This window comes from Catharus ustulatus, chromosome 3 (genome assembly GCF_009819885.2).
Source record: "Catharus ustulatus isolate bCatUst1 chromosome 3, bCatUst1.pri.v2, whole genome shotgun sequence".
Lineage (NCBI taxonomy): Eukaryota > Metazoa > Chordata > Aves > Passeriformes > Turdidae > Catharus > Catharus ustulatus.
The window spans coordinates 39,961,718-39,981,795 of NC_046223.1; the positions used below are offsets into that span (position 1 = coordinate 39,961,718).

At 35.8% G+C, this 20,078-nt stretch overlaps 1 protein-coding gene across 10 annotated transcripts in view; it reads left to right on the forward strand.

Moving 5' to 3' along the window:
- The window catches only part of QKI (QKI, KH domain containing RNA binding), a 156,985-nt gene that overhangs the window by 61,259 nt on the left and 75,648 nt on the right, over positions 1 to 20,078 (forward strand). For all 10 annotated transcript variants that reach the window (XM_033055981.2, XM_033055983.2, XM_033055982.2 and 7 more), the window contains exon 3: positions 3,271 to 3,387. In XM_033055981.2, the coding sequence (XP_032911872.1) occupies positions 3,271 to 3,387 (117 nt within the window). The remainder of the gene's footprint in view (positions 1 to 3,270; positions 3,388 to 20,078) is intronic.

Consider the following 20,078-nt stretch of genomic DNA (forward strand, 5'->3'; position numbering starts at 1 on the left):
GCCTCTGCTGTTTCTATACTATCAGTTCTCTGGGGGTGAGGTGAATCCTACAGTACTCAAATGCAAAGTGAGAAACAGTCCCAGAAATTAAAGGGAAATATTCTTAGTTTTGTCTCTGTACAAATGTTAGAACAAAATAGTATTCCTGAACACAGACAGATGTGTTATTTTTAGAGAAACACAATGCAGTGATGAGTGTGATAGGGGGACAATATGAGATAAAGAGCAAGAGAAATAGCTAGATGTTAAGAATGGTCTTCTGAATTTGACAGATGTCTCGTTCTGATACTTCTGTTTGATGGTCTAGCTGGCCTGACAGGTAAGAGAAGCAGTAGCTGCAGATACAGCTGGATTCTGACAAAACTGTCTAACTTGAAGGCTTACTCTGTGTTTCTCAGTTGTGGTCTTGCTGCTCTGTCTCCAAAAGAGTCTGAATTATGTTGTTCTGTGATTTCTGAGCTCAGACTTTTAAGATGGTCTAAGGAACTGAATACTGACAGTGATACATTAGTACAAAAAGTAGGGAATCATTTGTTAAAGCAATGCTTGGCTTAATCTAAGATAATTGATTGCTGATGAGTCAGTTAAGGCTTCACCTCAGGTGAGGTCCTGCAGTGTTCTCCTTCATCTTGAATCTCCAGCACATTGAAGAAAACTTGGTAGGACAGAAAGTATGCTTGGAAGGAAATTAATTCATTACCAAATGCTTTTAAAAGTGGTTTTGGATTTTAATTCTGTCTTGAAATTACTGTGCCTGAAATCAACAACGTGGAATTCATTACACAAATGTAGAGCAATGTGCTGTTGTAGGGGCACATAAAAGTTTCATATGAATGTAAAACTAGGGGAAAGGATCAAGGCTGAGGTAATGGAGAAAATTATTTGGGGACAGTCAATGTTGAAACAAGCATAAGAACTGAATTTTTGAGGGAGGGAAAGAAACAACCTGGGATGTGTTAATAAGACTGTGGTTTATAAGATATAATTGTTCTGACTAACTTAACATTGTTGAGATCTCAGTAGAAGTACTGCCTTGCCTAGGCATCCTGCTTTTAGATACTATCAAATTCTAGGGCCCAAGAGACCCAATGAGAACAGGCAGAGGTTTGGAAGGAATAGCTATAAAAAAAAAGACTCCAGGTGTTAATACATACAGTTTGGAAAGAAAAGGCAGGGTTTGAGCTGCCTTTGAACAATTTATGAAGGCTCTTTGTAAGGAACGTATCCTGAGAGTAACTGGTAAAGGAACTGGTTTAACATTTAACAGACTGTGTTGCTGTTTTAAGTCTGATTTCTCAACTGGAAGTTCTAAATAATGTTCAGATTACATGAATAAAATTGCGAATTTGGGTAATATTCCTTTTTTTTTCTTCATATATGGTATAGTTCAATGTAATTTATTTTTATCCAAAGTATGTTATTATTTGATTATTCTTTTTCTCATTATCCAAATCAATGGGACATCAGAGACTGCTGTTTTTCTTGGGAGATTGAGAATATATCAATAATCAGCTTTGTGTGTTGGTTAAAGTACTGATTTAAAGTCAGCTTTGCAGTATTATTTTTAGCATTGTTGGTGGAATGGCAAAGGTATCTAAAGCGTTAGTGTGCAGAAGTATGTGGAGAAAAGCAGGTAAGATACTGTTCATGTAAGACAGTTTTGGTATTAAATATGGAATGTGTGACATGTAAGATTCTAATAATATTTCATGGCTAAACTTTATTTGTTGTAACTAGTTCATTGCTTTATCAAGGTGTAGTGAATGTTTCTTTTATTTCTTACGGTTCACAGTTTCTTTGTGTGTTCACAAGTTCCTTCTGTCTTTACTCCACATGCCCTCACCTTCCTGTAGTTGATTCAGATTTCATAATATGTCTTTGTTTTCTGAGCTTGCAATACTGAATAACTTTGGGAGTATATATTCCCAGAATAGTTTAGCTGCTGTGAAACACTGTTAATTTTCTTAAAGAACTTTAATTTACTTGCATTCATAATTTCTGCTTACTCTTAAATCATTTCTGGTCTTTGCAGTTTCATAAGGATTTAAAATACGTTGAGTTTTAGTACTCAAGCACAGTTTTAATTAGCTGAGGAAATGAAAGCCAACAACTTATTCACAATTCCACTGAATAACTTTGTTTACCAGGATCTAAAATATCCAGAGCAGAGTTACAGCAGAGTTTCTGTTCTTTTAATTTTGTCTTTGAATTTAATGTTCAGTCTGAAATTTCTTAGTTTATCTATTGTTTGAGCTGGTGCTTCATCTTTGCACTGCAGTTGTCACAGAATGCTGCTCTGTGTTCTCAATGCTACCATCACTTAGTGCTTTTTAATTTATGTCATAATTTTCAGAATGTGTGGTTGAAAATAATGAAAGGAAAAAGCTGTTAAAAATAACTAGGAAATAATGTTATGTATGGCTAAATGGTGTTTTTACTGTATTGAGTGTAGGTGGGGGGCTGTCTGATGAAGTCAGCCAATTAAACATGAAATGCTTGCTTTATTTGTATGTACAACTGAATAAATTATACAGCTTACAAAAAGTGATGTGCTTTTGTTGTGTGAGTATATAAACATATATACAAACACTGTATATGTATGTGTGTGTGTGTATGTATGACAATACCATATTTTTAAGAAATGTTGCCTGTGATCAACACAGCATTTGTTTTTTCTGAAGGAAGTGCCATGGCATGGGTAGATAATTTTTGACGTCCTTCCCAGACTGAGCCTAGCGGCACCACATGGTGTGGGGAAGGAGAATGCTGTCCATGGGCTCCTTAGCTGGGAGCGTAGGAGCCTTTCTTCTGTGCCATTGTGGGGCTGGAGCTCACCTGGCACCCAGGCATTCCCACCACATGGACACTGCATGTAGGGACCCAGTCCCTGTGTGCTTCCTTGCCATGGTGCCCCTTATTAGCCGAGGGATGAGTGTGGCTGGACACGTCAGTGGTGAGGGAGAGCAGCTCAGAGTTTCTGTAAGAGCTTGTACAACTTAATGAGGAGGAAATTAAGATTTCCACCACTGCTGATGCAGACTACCTGATGTTACATCTAAAAGACCTAGTTTCACCTGAAACCTGAATTCTCAATGTTGGGGTCACTCAGTGTATGAAAACAGATCTCACTCATTTTTCAACCTCAGGCATTTAGTGTGGTATCCTAAGCCACTAAACACTTGATACTTTTAGACATAGAAATATGTCTTGTTAAATTTTTCATTAATTTTTTTAACTTGATTTTATAGAAATTATTTTTTTTTCTTTCAGTTTAACTTTGTTGGAAGAATCCTTGGGCCCAGAGGACTAACAGCTAAGCAGCTTGAGGCAGAAACAGGATGCAAGATAATGGTCCGAGGGAAGGGCTCAATGAGGGACAAAAAGAAGGTAAGGTCTTGAAGGACAGTGTAGTTTCAGATGCATAATTTAGTTTAATAATGGAGGACAAGGTCATGTCTCTCATTCTTACTTGTTGTGTTGTTACTATTTATTATGCTTTTTTGTTATCTAGTGTCTTACACGGATTTAGTAAGTAACACAGACTGTCCTGAAGAAGTTGTACATGCTCCATAATTCTGCAACCAGGAGTCTAACTAGCAAGTATAAAGTATTCTAAAGAATTATAAAGTATTCTAAAGTAATAATTAGCTCACAATTGTGTCACATTTCACAAGGTAAAGGTAAAAGTTTAAATTAAATGTGTTTTTCTAAGAAGGAGCATTTAACTTCAAAGGTCTGACTTGTAACTTGCTTGTATTGAACTACCAAAGTAATGGTTTGTACCTGGATTGGAAAAAAAAAGAGGAGTTAAATGTATTTCTGGCAGTCACTTCTGTCTGAGTGAACCAAAAAGCTCTGTGTTTCTGGTTTTGTTTTGTGTTCAGGTGGAGTTGCTAAGTAATTACAGCTGTTCTTGCCTTGTTCTGAAATATGCATGCTCTGCCCATATGAATAGGGAAACTGTGTGATAGACACATCCTGAATGTCAGTTTGCTCTCATGGTAACTCTGTTTTTCTAGGTTTATTTTCTAGCTATTTCCCTCCACCTGTGGCTACTGCTGCTGAAGTTACACCAACATCTCCACTGTAGTTTTGAATATCTCCTCTTTGTTCCCAGAAATACAGTTTTTTTAGTTCTTTTTTAGGGGAACCACCCCCCCCCTTTTCCCTTACATGATCAGCCGCATGATACATTCTATTGATAGATATGTAGTACATAAGAATTACAATAGAAAGGTAATGTCTATCCTGTTAAACATCTCTTCCTACCCAAAGCTTATAAATGTGTTACCTTCAAATTCCATTAAATGTCTCTTGTTTTCATAATCTGCTGTAATACTGTCACTGTCCTTTGTCTTATCCTACCATTGCTGTAGGTTTTGGAGTTTGTGAAACGCCTGTTAGAGAATCAGAGTGGTGGAGGTTCACTTCTCAGGCAGAGTCGCCATGTCCAGGTTTCCTAGGACCATGTCCAGGTGGCTGCTAACTGTAGTGTCCTCCTACTACCATGCTTCAAAACCTGTCCTGTCCTGTGGGGAGTTTTCTCTCTTGACAGCTTGGGCAGGTTTACTCTCTGGGGAAGGATTTTTGGACTAATTTCCCCAATTCTCCATTCCTTTTTTTGTTTTGTTTTTTTTTTTAAAATTATATTTTTTGATGATTCACAGAAGAATAGGCAGTGGGAGTTACTGGAATTTTGTATTTAAGAAAAAGATTAGAAGAACTGAGTGCCTGAATGAGTCACCTGGTTTTTTTAAGTTTAGTAAAAAAAGAAAACTACCTTCAACAAGGACAGGTATGGCAGATCAGATTAAACCTTTATGCATTAGAAACTAGAAATGGATCCAGTCAGCACTTGAATGCGCACTACAAACGTCGAAGTTGGTTCTCTCATAATTTTTAAACATTAAGTACTTGACCATTGATAATTTAATGAGATTATACTGCAGTTAGTGTGGAAGGTATTAGAATTATATCATAATATATTTGTATACCAAACAATAATACCGGTTGTAAACCAGTGTTGAGTGCCAAATAATTTTCTTCAGAAAACTGATTTTAATTCCATCCATTCTTAATATTTTCAGCTCATTCGCTCTGCTGAGGTGATTTGTATTGGTCATTAGTGTTTACATTTTTTAGAACAGACTTTCTGGTGCTGTACCACTGTTGATGAAGTAGGAAGAATTTCATAATCCTTGATTATGATGCACACTAATAAGATGTTTCTTATAAAAATAATGATTTGGAAGCTCATTTAAGACATGGCAGTCACAGACAAAAAAAAAAGATTGATATCTGTCAGTCTGGGGCACAAGTACACTTCTTGCTGTTGACTGTTGTCTCTTTTCCTGACAAATTAAACTTACAGATGAACTCCCTAGTCTTGCAGTGCATTTAATGATAACCACCTTTTTTCATTTTCTCAGATGGCTTCTCTCTTTGCATGTTGTACTTCAAAATGCTAATAAACATCAAAGTATAAAATACGGAAGTAATGCAGCTTTTTTCATTGCAGGTTAGGATGCACTAATTTTTTTAAAAAACCCTTTCTTTTATCTAGAGTCAGTGTTGTTTAGACAAGTGAGTATTTGAGATTTTTTTCACTGAATAGTTTTGAAATTTGGAGGAAATTAGAGATGCAGGTTAATTTTTTATGTGTATTTTGTGAGTATAATTTATACCTGCATTTATACTGATTTCCCAGTGCTAATTATAAAAGAGAGTTTCTTGGTTTTGGGAAGTAATAATTACTAAAGCAGTGTCAATCTTATGTGACAGCTACATGGTACTAAATACTTGAATAACCTGTCCATGCACTTTTTGCTAGCGGTTGCAGAATCCAAGAGAAAATATAAGGACTGACATGCTGTAAAATAAACCATCCAGATATGCTCTGCAGAGGATTTTGCTTTGCTGTGTGATCCTATGAAAGAAGTAATGAATTAGAAATCCTTGTCATGTGACCAAAACACTTGAACTGGCATCAAATCTTGAAACTTGCTGACAGATTCTCCCCAGAAAGCAGGGGAAATCCTCAAATCATTTGTATTTGTAGGCTCAGCTGGTAATCAGAACATCTCTCTAGGCAGCTTTCAACAAATTTAAAATCAAAACCTTAATTACTGAGAATACCGTGATTAGAGCCTAGGGGTACTTGAAGGAGGTTATTGAGGAGGGGAAAGGGGTTGCAGGCATTCATCAAAAGCTAATGAATGTGTAACTTTATTAAGACCAAGGCATTTTTTTACCCCTTTCATTAGGTAGAGAAGAAAACTTGCACACCAGTTAAAGAAAGCTTATAGTGATGACTGTCTAATGATGGATAAGCAAAACATTTTTTTACATCTCCCACCTTAAATAAATTCTCTAAAACAGGCTTTGATGTGCACATAGGAGTCAGCCCTGTGCTCTTCAACACACTGCCATTCTCTCACTTCAGAGGGGTGTGAAGCTCAACAGCATCAACCTGCTGATGTGTGGCAGGCTTGGTCCACTCTGTTGTTTATTTTCCATTTCTTATTACTCTTAAACAAGAATCTCCCCTAGAACAGTGTGTGATGAGAGAACATCATTCATTTTTACTTCACAAGGGAGCCATCTCATCATGATACACAAAATTTTTTTCTCACAATTGGTAGTTTCACATAGAATGGCAGGCAACTATGCAGTTGTGAATTTGAAGAACTCTGTGCCTTCATCCTCTGTAGCAGCTTTAAGTCTGTTGCACTTTGTGTTAGATGATTTGAACTGATTCATGGTTTCTGACCTACTTGTTCCAACTTACTTGTTCCTACAGTCCTGTTCTTGTTGCAAGCAGAAACATAAGGTTTCATAAAAGGCATAGTACCAGTCTTGACTTTTGACATGGGCAGAGCTATTGCAGTAAATAGATAATTCCATTTCTTCATACCCTTAATTTTTCTGTTTTTATAATATCGTTAAAAATTTAGTAAGAAAAACCCTGTCCTTGGTACCTGCACAAAACTTGAGGAAAGTATCAGAGGAGAAAAATTTATTTGTCTTGTGATCAGGATATTTTATTATATTTACATGCCATATGATATTACATATTTGTAATATTTTTTCTACCTTTTAGACTTTTTCATTTGATAAACTTTGTTTTCCAATGGAAAGGCTTAAACATTCTGTTTAGCTAATAAAGTATGTTAGTGACCTCAGATAATACATTGTATTAAGCCCTGTTATTGCCACCTTAATTATGAGATGCTTAACTTTTATATTCTGTGAAAAGTACTGTGTTGAACAAATCCTAAAGTTCTGATGCTGGCATGCATGTTGAAATGGAATATGTATATCATATGGGAGGAAATGAAATCATTCTGTATTTCAAAATGGGAGGCTGACCAGCCATCACTGATCTGCTATTTTGGGAGTAAACTGCTGGGCTGAGGCCTGTTGCCTCCAACACGTGCCTCTACACAAAAGCATGCCAGTGGTGTTTGACAGTCACATGTGCCTGTGTTGGCAAATAGTGGTTTGGAATGGCAATTTAGAAAAATTTGTAACTATTGCAAAGGTGGGGGTTTGACCCTTTGTCAGTACCTTTAGGAATATTAGGGGAAAAATACTTCAAATGACTGAGGACACAGGCATGTGAAAGTGAAAGCAATTTTATATTAATAATAAATGACTAGAATGATTGTCCTTTTATTTAAAAATATAAAAATACCTTTTTAATGATGTTGGTGGAGTTTCTGGAGGTAGGTTAGATACTTACTTTTATATTTAGAAGTATGACTAGCAGAATCCCTTGTCAACATCCATCCTTAAGGATGGTGTTCATTAAAATTGACTTCTAGGTACTGGAAACTGCCTGAGACAGTGTGGAGCACTTCAGCATGTTTGAGATGCTGGGTTCTGCTTTGCTAATTTCTGTTGTAAATCAAAGCTGCGAGTGTTCGACTGCTACATTCATTTGAATTGCCATCAACTTCTTTTTTCATTACAAGCCACTGTATGAGCAGGCTCCTTAGCTAAGATTGAGGCTTGTACAGCATGTCCTGGTTAGAAACCTTGAGGCATCCAGAATGAAGTGTTTAAGATGCTACCCTGGGAACAACAAACTTCAGCATCTTCTACAGTGACATTTCTTCCGAACACACGTTTTCATAGTCTATATGTCTTGATCAAGTTTAATTTCCCAAACTGATCAGACCTGGGAGGCTTTTTTCATGCTTAATTTTTGCAGTTCATGCCTAGTCCAATAACTGGCCTTTTATTTTTAAACTAACTGTAAACAAAAATGTATTCATGTAAACTTATATATTCACTATATCACAACTGCTGTTTTAATACAAATGTTTAAGAATACGCTTGGTGGCTGATACTGTGTTGCCTTCCTAGAGGTTCATTGTAAAACATAAGGTATACTGAAAATATTTTTCATTGCTTGTAAGCTAATATTTTTTTTTTCAGTAGTGAGTACTTTAGAAAATGGGCTTTTCCATTCCAATTTCAAAACCTTCATTTCATTTGTAACTAGCTATTTTGAATACGGGGGAATTGTAAAGCTGGAATTCATTATTATAATTTTTATTAAAGAATTGTTAAAGCACAGCTTTTTACCCTTTTCACAGACAAATATCCCTGGTAATATTTGAGCCAGTGACCCCTCCAAGAATTTACACTATTACCTAATAGCATAGATGAAAAAAAAAAAAGTCCTCTTGCCAAGTTACTGATTTAATTATGTAATTAAATGCTACAGATTAGTGAATTTTTTATTATTTTAAATAGAGTTTTTACTAGAAAGTGGTGAAGGTGATAGATGTTGTTTCTCACTGACAGCAGACCCCTTTTAAGCTTGTTAATGGCGGTTTTGTACTCCAGAATTTCTGGAGTATTATCTTTGGAATCTTACCCTCATATATCTTTTCTTTAAATAAAAAATGTTCAGTTCACAATGACAGTAATGGAGGATGCCAGCACAATTTAGCATAGTTATGTATGGGAATGCAAATTTTACAGGAAGAGAACATTTTTCTGAAGTTTTATATACTATTTGACAAACGCTTCTTATTTGAAGTAATTTATTTCAAGAGTATATTCATAGCAGCCAGGGGAGCGCTCTTACTTTCAAGAGTAGAATAGTTTTATTTTGAAAGAAAAATAAATTAGGTGCCTGAGGACCTTAAAAATTATTACAAGGCAATATTAGTCTTTCAGAAAAAATTACTGATATGTATCTGATGCAATGCATCTTTTGGATGGTTTATTTCATACATACTTTTGCCCTTTATTGGCTACATACCGAATATATACAGTGTATGTTGGATATGTTTCTACATGAACTCAATATAAAGTTGCAGATTTTAACCCTGCTAAGACATGGGTTTTCCTATGTAGTAGCTGAAGCCTTTGGCTATGATTAACTTTGCTATCAAAAATTCATTATATGTCATTTTGTTCTGAGGGCAGTTAAATCAGTTATTGAGCTAATTAAATATGGAAATAACTGACTTTAACAAAATACTTCTTTTTAATGCCATTAAGCACACTGGAAACTAGGCTGTAGAAGTGTAATCAAAACCTTGTTAGTTGAAATCAGCTTGTATTATGCTTTCCTTATATTTGTTTTTCTGTCAGTTCCCTGTGAGGAAAAAAAACCCTTATGAGCAAGCAGTGGGTGAATCTAGATTATTTCAAAATGGAAGAAAAGTAGCATGAAGTGTAGTGGAAAAAAGTATATCAAGGGAATCCTGAATCATTGCCTGAACATCTGTGTATAAACAAGTCTGGTTTATAAATTAAAATGCTATGTCTGTTGAACGGGAATTGACTCATCCTGTAGCATGGCAGAAGTTCTCTTTCTGCAGAATTACTCCTAAGCTTTTGTGAGGTGGAAGCACAGAGAGTGTTAATTGTGTTCTAAAAGGTTGACCAGCTTTCAGCTCACAGCAGTTTGTACCTGGAATTTGAATAGAAGTTTTGAAAGGCTTGGGAGACTCTGCATACAGAATTGTTTTGAGAGGCTGATGAAATTGTCTGCAAACATCTATCTGCATTTTACTTTGTCTAGCAAAGTAGTGAAGCAGGGTTTAAATAATGTAAACCCACTGTAACCTGAAACTTTTTTCTTGCTAACATTTCTGACTTTCTGAAGATTTGATGCTGTGATAATCTTGCTTACCAGAAATAATTTGTATTCAGGTTTGTGTTTTCAGTGTGTTTGTTTAGTATTATGCAACTGTGCTTGCAATTCTGTGTGGGAAAGGCCATACTTAGTTTGAGGCTTGAGGGAATTTTCTTGTGCCTGCATGAAGATTGAGTCTACTTAAATGTGGGAATGGAGCTAGAGCTGCTTGTTTCAGGGGGGAAAGCAGCATGCCTGTGTGATTCCTGAGTAGCTGTCAGTTCCTGGCAGTTACTGGTTCTCCTAATTTTTTAGGTGGCTTCTTTACGCAGGCAGGATACAGGCAGGTGGTTGTTTACCATAGTGGATATGGCTCCTCAGGGTCTCATTTAGCAATTTTATTGAGACTGATAGGAAGGCTCTTTAGCATGGAGTAAGAGTACGCACAAAATAAGGTACCACTATATTGCTGAAACCAAATACTTAAATTACTAATTGAATATTTAGAAGACAGAGATATTTGACTTCATGCTATTTTATTGTTTTCCAAATAGAGACAAGTAATCTGTTTCATTGCAGTAAGGTACTGGGATTCCTTGCCAACCATGTAACGATGACGAAGTGATTCCTAAAATGAGTGATCAGTTTGCCATTTAAACTTGTTTATAGATGTTGACTTTTCGTAGGTTTTCTGGTTTAGTATTAGCTTCTGTCATGCCTAGACTTGTATTGAAATGGATCTTGTTAAGCACAGGCTGCAGTTCTGCTATGTATGTACCATACCTTAGGCATATGAATGAAATTCAGGTGACTGTGTAGCTGTTAATAAGGATGTCACAGTGTCCTCACTTCAGAGTTTATCCAACTATAGCTGCAGTATTTTATTATTAGTCTTTACACTTTTAAGGTAGAAGGAGGCATATATTGGCATGTGGTCGGGCATTTTTTGTTAACTTTTCATGACAGTAATTAGTAGCTTCTGTCTTCTGATTTTTACAGTTTTTCATGTATTTTTGGGCAGTAAATGGGAGTGTTTTGATAAATACAGGACTCACTAAGTGCATGCACACTGAATATATCTTTAAAAACTTGCTTACAACTCAAAACAGTTTGTTTAAAGTATGTGTTAAGTATATGCATGGAAAGATGAAAGCTTATGTAAATGTTTGGTAAGGCCAAGTACACAAATCTGTTTTTCTGTTGGAGAGAATTTGTTACTCTTACAGTGGTAGAACATTCCAAGCAATGCTTGGAGATTGTTTAACTTAGTAGAATCTGATATTCTGTGTAAATTATCTGATTTAAGTGCCACAATCTTGCCATGGAACAAACACAACACACAGTATTTCTGCTTTCTTGATGCCTTTGTTGATGCTAGTGATTCTTGAATGTAATTTGACTCATAAGTAAATTCAACACTCTATTCCTACATGACAAACAAAATCTTGTTCTACCCTTAATAACTTGAAGACATTGAAATGAAGAAGACATTAGGCTGGTGTTGGGTGTTGAAAGATCTGCAAAACAGTGACTGCATTCAGGCAGTATCTTACATGGGCCTGACAGAATGATTTAATTGGCAGCTGAAGTAATAGGAAAAATGACTGTAGAAAAAAATGGGAATATCCAATAATTGCTTGGTTTCATAAGAAAGTGTTACAGAATTATGTACAAAATTTAGTAAGAATGGATGGAATCAGTACAGGGAGGAGATGTCTAGTCAGTATAAAAATGGCAACAATTTGACACATGGTGCTGGGAAACACCAGGATGTTTTGATGTGTGAAAGACTAAAGTTTGTGGGGAGGGAACATACATATAGTACTGTGGAAAGTAACCCAGAATAATTTAGGGAGCAGTTATATTTTCATAGCAAAATCTACGGAATTTTTTTTTTCCTTACTGAGTCTTACATAGAATCATAGACTATGCTGAGTTGGAAGGGGCCTTTCAGGATCATTGAGTCCAGCTCCTGGCCCTGCACAGAGCACCCCAAGAATCACACCATGTGGCCAGGAGTATTGTCCAAGTGCTTCCTGAACTCCGTCAGGCTTGATGCTGTGTCCACTTCCCCTGAGTCTTTCCCTCCTTTCCTCTCTTCTTCCCTTCCTCCCTCCTTCCTGCCGATTCTGCTACTTTGAACCTAGGTGACCTTTTTTGGTTTTTTGCCCCCTCCCTCTTTCATTTCTTTTTCCCTTGTTTCATAAACTGTATTAATTTTCCTTGATTAGACATAAGGTTCCTCTTAGTTCTCTTTAGAAACGTTCTCTGGATGTCTTTTTCCATCCTGGTCCTTGAGTACCTCCTTCTCATTGGTCATGTGCTTTATAAAATTATTGTAGTAAAATGAAGGTTAATTTCTGTGGCGCTTCATTAATTCTCTGAAAATGTAATTAGATGATATGAAAGTGCACTAAACTGAGTTTTGGTTTCTAGCAAAACTTTATATATTTGCATTGTGGTAGCAAATGGTATAAACACTGATGTTTAAAAACAGTTGTAATTGGGGAATCTGAGTAATGCAGTCAAGGAAGATTACACGAGGCAGAAGGAAATAATGACACATTTCTCATGCTACTAACTAACAGTTTAAATTATTTAGCATGCATGAGACTGTCTGAATGGGAAGAAAAAATCCAACAGCAAAAATATATGAAGAAAATTATTTTATGAGAGTCAGGATGATAATGCAGATTCACCAGTTTACTTGCCTTGAAGTTACTGGAACATGAACTCTGAGTGCAGTAGCTGTTGAAGAGGTGTGGAGAGTAGATAGCAAAGTTGTTGTCACACTTGGCTAGAGGTTTCTGTAGGTAAGTTGTAGGTGTGACATGAGGAATGAGTAGAAATAAAAGGTTAATATTAATTAGTATCTCAAATACAATTCCTGAAACCTTTTTTGATTTCTGACACAACTAAAAATAGGCGATGTAATTATGAACCAAAATGTCTTTTTTTTTTTTTTATGCATCATTTTACAAGTGTCCTTGTGGTATTTTTGCATGCACAAATGGAAGGGATTTTTCTTCAAGAGTACAGAACAACTTGTTGATTGAGGGCCTTTATCTGGCATGTGGGCAGTGAGTGCATGTAACTTAAATGTTTGGATGCAAATACTTCTGTAAATTATTACACCTTTTTTTTTCTGTCTGGTAAATCTGACTTACTACTTTCTTCCTATTCTTTCTGTAGTGTTTTGTGATCACATGCTGTGGCACAAGGTTGATCGATTGTTTCCAGTGAGGTCTGAGTTTCATGAAATTGGATGTTCTGCTATGGGATTATTTAACTATCTGGGTATTTTTTTAAAATAATTTTCTTCAGTATTGATTTGATATTGGTGTGGTGATTTCTTTGTTGGATTTTTTTAAACACTGTGATAGTGAAGCAGTGACAGCGCTGGGTCCATTCTGTGGTAAAGTTGCTGTGAACTTTAGCAATGGCATGTTTCTCTTGCGTAAGAAATAGTTTTCTGAAAGATGGGACCCATAACATAATTAATAACAGCTCTGCCACTGCTTGTGGGCTCTTGGGAGTATTTTTATAAATGTTTATCTGGACTGTTCAGTCCTGCGGCCACAGAGAAACAATTAATGCTTCTGTGGCAGTCAGAGTGATAAAGAATTGAAAAACACATTTAGCTGACTGAATCCACCTGAACTACCTGCATGTTTTAATTGATCCACTTGACAGAATCATTTCAGAGCCACTTAAGATTCTGAGCTGTTGATTTAAAATGTTCCCATATTTACAACCATATGCATTAAAGGGAATTTAGTTTTTAGGCTATTGAGGGTCTTGGCAGATATTTTAACTGTCTTACTGAATTTGTGAAATATACTATTACTGATACATAGTTTCAAGAACTTAAAGCTAATAGTTGACAAATTTTAGATTTAAAATTAAATTTTATACAGAGAAATAGAGGTTTTTCTGTGTTGATAAAGTATGTTGTAGTCATTTTCCGTCTAGTGAATGATCCATAAATGACCAAGCAATCTTTGAGGTGGCTGTGAGATACTCCTATGTTTCAAGTTGACAATTCTGGAATTGAATGTTCACTTAAATTTTGATTGACAAAAAGACCTAGAACTTAAATCTGTTAGCTCACATTAACTCACACCAGAAAAGGTCAGAAAAGGTTTTAAGATAAACTGTATTACAAACCAAAATAAGTGATAAATTTTAAAGTTACGTGGTTTGAAATACTGAAGGTACTCTGGAAATTAGTATGCAGTGAGGACACAAGGATACTGCAAATACCAAAATTGGTTTTTGCAGCCTGACTAGTGGAATTTTTCAGTATCCAGCCTTATAAATGATAAATTCAATTTAGCTTGCAATATACCTTTCTGGAATAGTTCATTTGGTAGTAAAATTAACACGGCTTAAAAAGAAAAATCTGAAAACAACCAAAAAAAACCCACAAAAAACCAACCAAAAAACCAAAAGAAGTAATTTCACAATTCTCAATTTCTAAGAAAAATCAGGTATATATATAGAAGATTTTGCCTTGTCATCTGTAGAAACATTTTGAAGAGGAAAACACATTTACTATTGATGATGTGTTTCGGCTCTTACAGAAGCCTGATTTGGTTATTGCAGGCTTCATACCTATTACTTGCAGTCAAATATATGGTTCATGACTTACAGTAGAAGAATATACCAGGTAGATTAAGATGTAATGATTTTAAGTAAGTCATACCTGGCACTTTACTTGTGTTCCTGTTAAACTCACTTGCAACTGGCTGTTTCTGCAAGGTGGAGTATTAAATATAGCAAATTTAACTGGACAGTCTTGCCAGATGCAGAAATTGGCAGGAACATGGCATTTTCGGTATGCTTTTGGATCCTGGTGTTTCACAGTAGAAGATACAGGATTTTCCCAGTGTCTTCTTGGAGAGCCATGTAATAGATGAGGGAGTGTTTGCAGGGGCACTACTGGGAGGGAGTTAAACAGGTTCCCCTGTCTGCTGTATCATTTTTTATGTTAGGCTGTAGTGGGTAGGAGTTCAAATACGCAGGTTATGTTTGCTGCTCAAACAGTTGTTTATAGTGACCCTTAGGGAAGAAGCAACAGGAGGAATAGAAACATTGCATGGGTGACAGGCAATGAGTTTTACCTCACTGGCTGGTTAAATAAGGCCCCTGTATTGCAAGGGGAGGGAAAGAGAAAATCATACTGAGTATTTAAAGAGAGGGAAAACAAAGGAAATTTGAAGACCCTCAAAATTTCAAATAATTTGTCACATACATACTCACCTGTTAGCTCATAAATGTCAGTTCTTGTAAAAAGCCTTTGCAGGTTTTTCTTGGATCTGACTTTGCAGAACGTTTTGGGGCCTACAGCTGGACTGCAGAGCTAAACTGATTTTTTTTCAGGTTTTTAACAGACCTCTGAATCTGGCATCTCTTGTAATTTTTGCTGCTCTCCTGACCTTGAAAAAGGATCTGTGTTCCTGTGAGAGACATCTTAAAAGGGTAGTTGGTGATCATGAAATCAGCTAGGAAAACATTTTATTTATTTCACTTACCTAGTTGAAAGCTCAGCCTGAGGAAAGAACTGTTTCAGCTTCCCCTGTTAGTGTACATTTCTGCGCAGCTGAGTCACTGAACTCATGTGCTTACTTTTAGGGATCTTTTTTCCCCAATTTTTCCCTTTAGTTTGGAGGCATTTTTTGTGATCTTTTAGAGAAACAACCGACCAACCCCTGCCCCCATCTCATTTTATTATTTTGCTCTAGAGTTTTCCAAGAGCAAGTTTTCAAGTCAGTGACTGTCTGTAGCTGTGAGTAAGAATCTTTTATAGACCAGTCCATATAGTTGTGCAGTAGTTGCTATTTCCTGGTCTCCTCAGAGCGGCTGCCAAAGGTCCTTTCCCACCATGTTAACCAGTGATGAGTGGATCTCAAACTGTGGACTGCTTCCAAGTGAAATATGTCACAAAGAACCAAAACCCTATATGTTGTCTAAATGCATGGGAAATTCTGTGTTTGTAATAGAAAGGAATCTGTGGGTCTTCAGGGGAGAAAAAGGACAGATGTCAGAATGGCTGTTCCTGCCATCTAACTATACTTATCACATCATTTCATAGTGACTTCCATTATATGAACATATTTGTAAGGTGCAATGAAGAAATAATTGATAATAATTCAGAATCGATTTTCTATATAGGATGAAAAAATATTGATATTCACAATTCAGTGATTTTTAGCTGTGACATTTATTACTAACACATTTGTCATTAAATATATAAGCAAATGGGTTTTGGTTGATTTGATGATGCAGTGAGTTTCGATATTGATAACAACAATTGTGGGGAAAATGCCCAAAGAAGATGATACTTAGTTTTAACTTAGTTAACCACTATCAAGAATACATTAAAGTAATTGTAAGATCGATTTTGCTCCCTGATGAGCAGTGTTCTGAGTAATGTGCACTCCCCTTTGCTTCTAAAACACTGATAAATGCAATCTGTTGGAATGTTTTTTAAGACAATAGCTATTTAATGAATAGCTTGTGTGTACAGGAGAAAAGAATAAGCTTGATTGCTTACAATCTGACATTTGAAGAAGCATTTTTTAGATCTCTTGTATTTGCATATCTAATTGCTATGTAATCAAAACTAAGTGAACTGTAGCTGCTTGAAACTAAAAAATGAAAGGCAATCATCTTTAAAGGGGTAGATATCCCACTCACATGCAAGCCTGTCTGAATATTAGAATTATATTCTTCTTGTGTTTAATTATGGGTGTCTGACTGAGCAGTAAATTTATGCCTGTGTATTAAAGGAGCGAATGTGACCCTGAAACATCAGCTTTCCTTTGTTGAAGCAAAGCATTCACATTGAGAGAACTTAACAGTGTTGTGTATTTTGGTGATAAGGGATTGTGCCAGAGTAGCTGTTAATTACCTGCTTTGTTTGATATGGAAAGTAGTGGTTCCACACTTTTCTTCCCACCAGTGACAGTACTCAATTAAAACTTGTATTAAACACTGATAATGCTCTAGTTTATCTGGTGAAGAAGACGTGAGGTGAAGAAAATTAACAGGGTATTTTCATCTGTTTGGAGACAGCTTTGTTTTTTTCATGAACCTAGTGACAGTAAAGACAAAAAAGTTTTGTCTTTTTTGGTGTAGTAGTGTATGGTGAGCTTTGGTTATTTTATATATTTTTTAATCTTTGTGGCTCTTGAATCCTGCTATTTAATAACAGTGGCATAGTAGAAGCAGAAAAAAAGAAACCTCAACTGCAGTGTTAAAGTTGCAAATATGGTCGATGCTTGCTCTATCTTACTCCTCTGTGTGAAGCCTCTGTTGCCATTGGTCATTATTGCAGTGGTTTTTTAAAATCTATTGTATCATGACGTGACACTGTACATATCTTACGTGGCAGATTGTTTTTCATTTTAATTAAAGTTTTTGACTGAGTTTTTCTATTCCAAGCATATGAAGCATGTTTTCTAATGCAGTCTGAGACGGACTTAGTTCTAAGTAGCAGCTATTTTTTGCATATCTAAACAAAGATAACAGGAAGGAGTGAAGCAAAGAAATTAGCATAGAAGATTTGGTAGTCTTTGTTTATTTCAGGTACCAATGCTGAAGAATATTCTAACGATGAAAATATACAAGCTATATCAGTAGGCAGTAAAAAAGGGTATAAATTCGTTATAGTAACACTTTAATTTTTTTTATTTCATTCATCCAAAGAAATTAAGAAATGGGTTGGTTGCTTTCCTTATGGAGTTTGAAAGGTCTGTGTTCAGCAGGCTTGAACAGCTTTATTCTGGAGTGAAAGCTGTGTGTTAGATGCTAGACTAATTTGGCCAAAAATGTGAATCAGTAAGTGAAAAGGAGTAATTACTGAATCAGCTTTAAAGCCTGTACACGAAATTCTTTTGAGGAGCTCAGTAGATACGGCAGTGCATGGTAATTCAAGTAGAACTTCAGAGCTTCAACTGTGAGGTGAATAGAGGTCACAAGCAGAGTGAGAGTGGTTGCCTGCAGTAATTAGGCACAATTAATAAAGTTTGCTCATAAGGGATATTGCACATGCTGAATGGTTAGCAGTAATGACTGGTCTTAGAGATAACCATACACAAACAAACAAAAAAATCATTACAGAACAGAAACAGTTTCTTAAAAGAATTTGTAAGATGTGGAAACTTGAAAGATTTTCTTGTTTTGTTGAAAACTTAAACAGTGCTATTGTTAAAGAGCAGGAAGCTGGATTTGATTTTGTAGTGGAACATTGTGATATCACAAGATGCAAGCAAAGTCCTGTGAAAAAATCAGGCTTATAAAAAAAAATTGTAATTGTGTAAATTGATAATGGTTTACAGAAAGAACACTAGAAAGCCCATCTTAGATGGTAACTGGCATGTTTTTTAAGTAGTCTGCTTTTATTTGAAAGTAAATGTTCTTCTGGGCATATTAACTGATAAATTTAATTAAATTGTTGTATTTAACAATAAGTTGTTACATGATTACTGGTTACATTTTCTATAGGTAATTCATAAAGTCAATAAATGTAGATTTGTTCTTACCACACAATTGCCCTTTCATGCCAAGTAAACAGTGATAAGCATTAAATAAGAACTTGATAAGGTGTTTTATGATGTGGCATTTTGAAGTGCAGTTATCTCTGTTTCTTTAACAGTTTTTTCCAGTTTTCTTTTTTCTACGCTGTAAAAAGCCCCGTGGAACGTGAGTTTGATGTGCATTCAGATTAGTAGACTTAGACCACTGAAGTTTTTGTAATCCCAAAGCCACTCTGTTAAGGTTTCCTTAGACTATCATGCATTCAGTATAAATAAAGTCAATGAGTGTGTTCTTCCAGAATGAACAGTCTTAAATGGACATATTGTACTTTTTGTTCCCTGTTAAGAAAATGCAGCAAGACTATCACATTTTTCTGCTTAAATTGTTCTGATTACATTTCATTGACTTTGCTAATTTTTTGGAAAAAAAATTGTTAGCATTTTTGAGTATTTTCTTTGTTATGAAGTTCAGTTACAATTTTGAGGAACTCTTTCTTGTATTCACTTTTAGAGAAATTTATTTCCACATAGAAAATTTTTAAATAATGCTATGACATCCAATTTTGAATAGGTATTAATTTGCTATATTTTCACACAATCTCCACGTGTAGATCTTGTTGAAGAGAAGAAAGTTTCTGTGTTGAAATTAGATGCTGTGTTAAGATGTAGAAAAGAATGGAACTTTACAATTGCCTTTCCTGGACCCTTTTTGACAAGCATGCTTTCCTTTTATGTTCTTTACTATTCTTGTAGGACTTGCAGTTCCTTGAGAGGAATTACTGTGTGTCTGGTTGTGCTCCAGGGTGAAGTTCCTGAGTCTAAGACTGAATGGGAATTCTCTTTTCCAGTCTGAGATTTTGGGAGGTTTTTCCCATTTGAGAAATGCCAGCTACAAAGCACAAATATGACGATTTTCTGCACTCACCCCATGGACAATTTTTCACAAATTTCGTTAAAAAGTTGGACAAAAATGATTGTATTCAGTTATGCACTTGGTCAGATAGGAATAGCTGGCTATCTTGGTAACTCTGGAAGAAAAGTTTAACTTTTTTCTACCACCAAGATTTAGGACATGAAAAATCTAGACGCTGAGAGCTTGCAGCTCTCCAAATAGTCATCCAGAAGAACACTTTTAAGCATCCTGTTGACAGGGTTTATGTACCACTGAGGAAAATTCAGACCCTCTATCTCTCCCTATAATTTGAGTTGATGGTACTTGTCATTTGAAATATATATACACCTGCTAAACATGCTTTTTTCTTTCTGATGAAAACAGTCCTGCTGAAAACATGTCGTAAAACTTGGTTTTATTGCAGAGGCACACAATGAATCATAATTTCCTGCGGGCTCAGATCCTGCCTATGCAGGATCAACAGCTAAAAAACTGAAAATGTGAACAATAATTTATTTATGGTTTGGACTTACAGAGTTTGTCTCACATC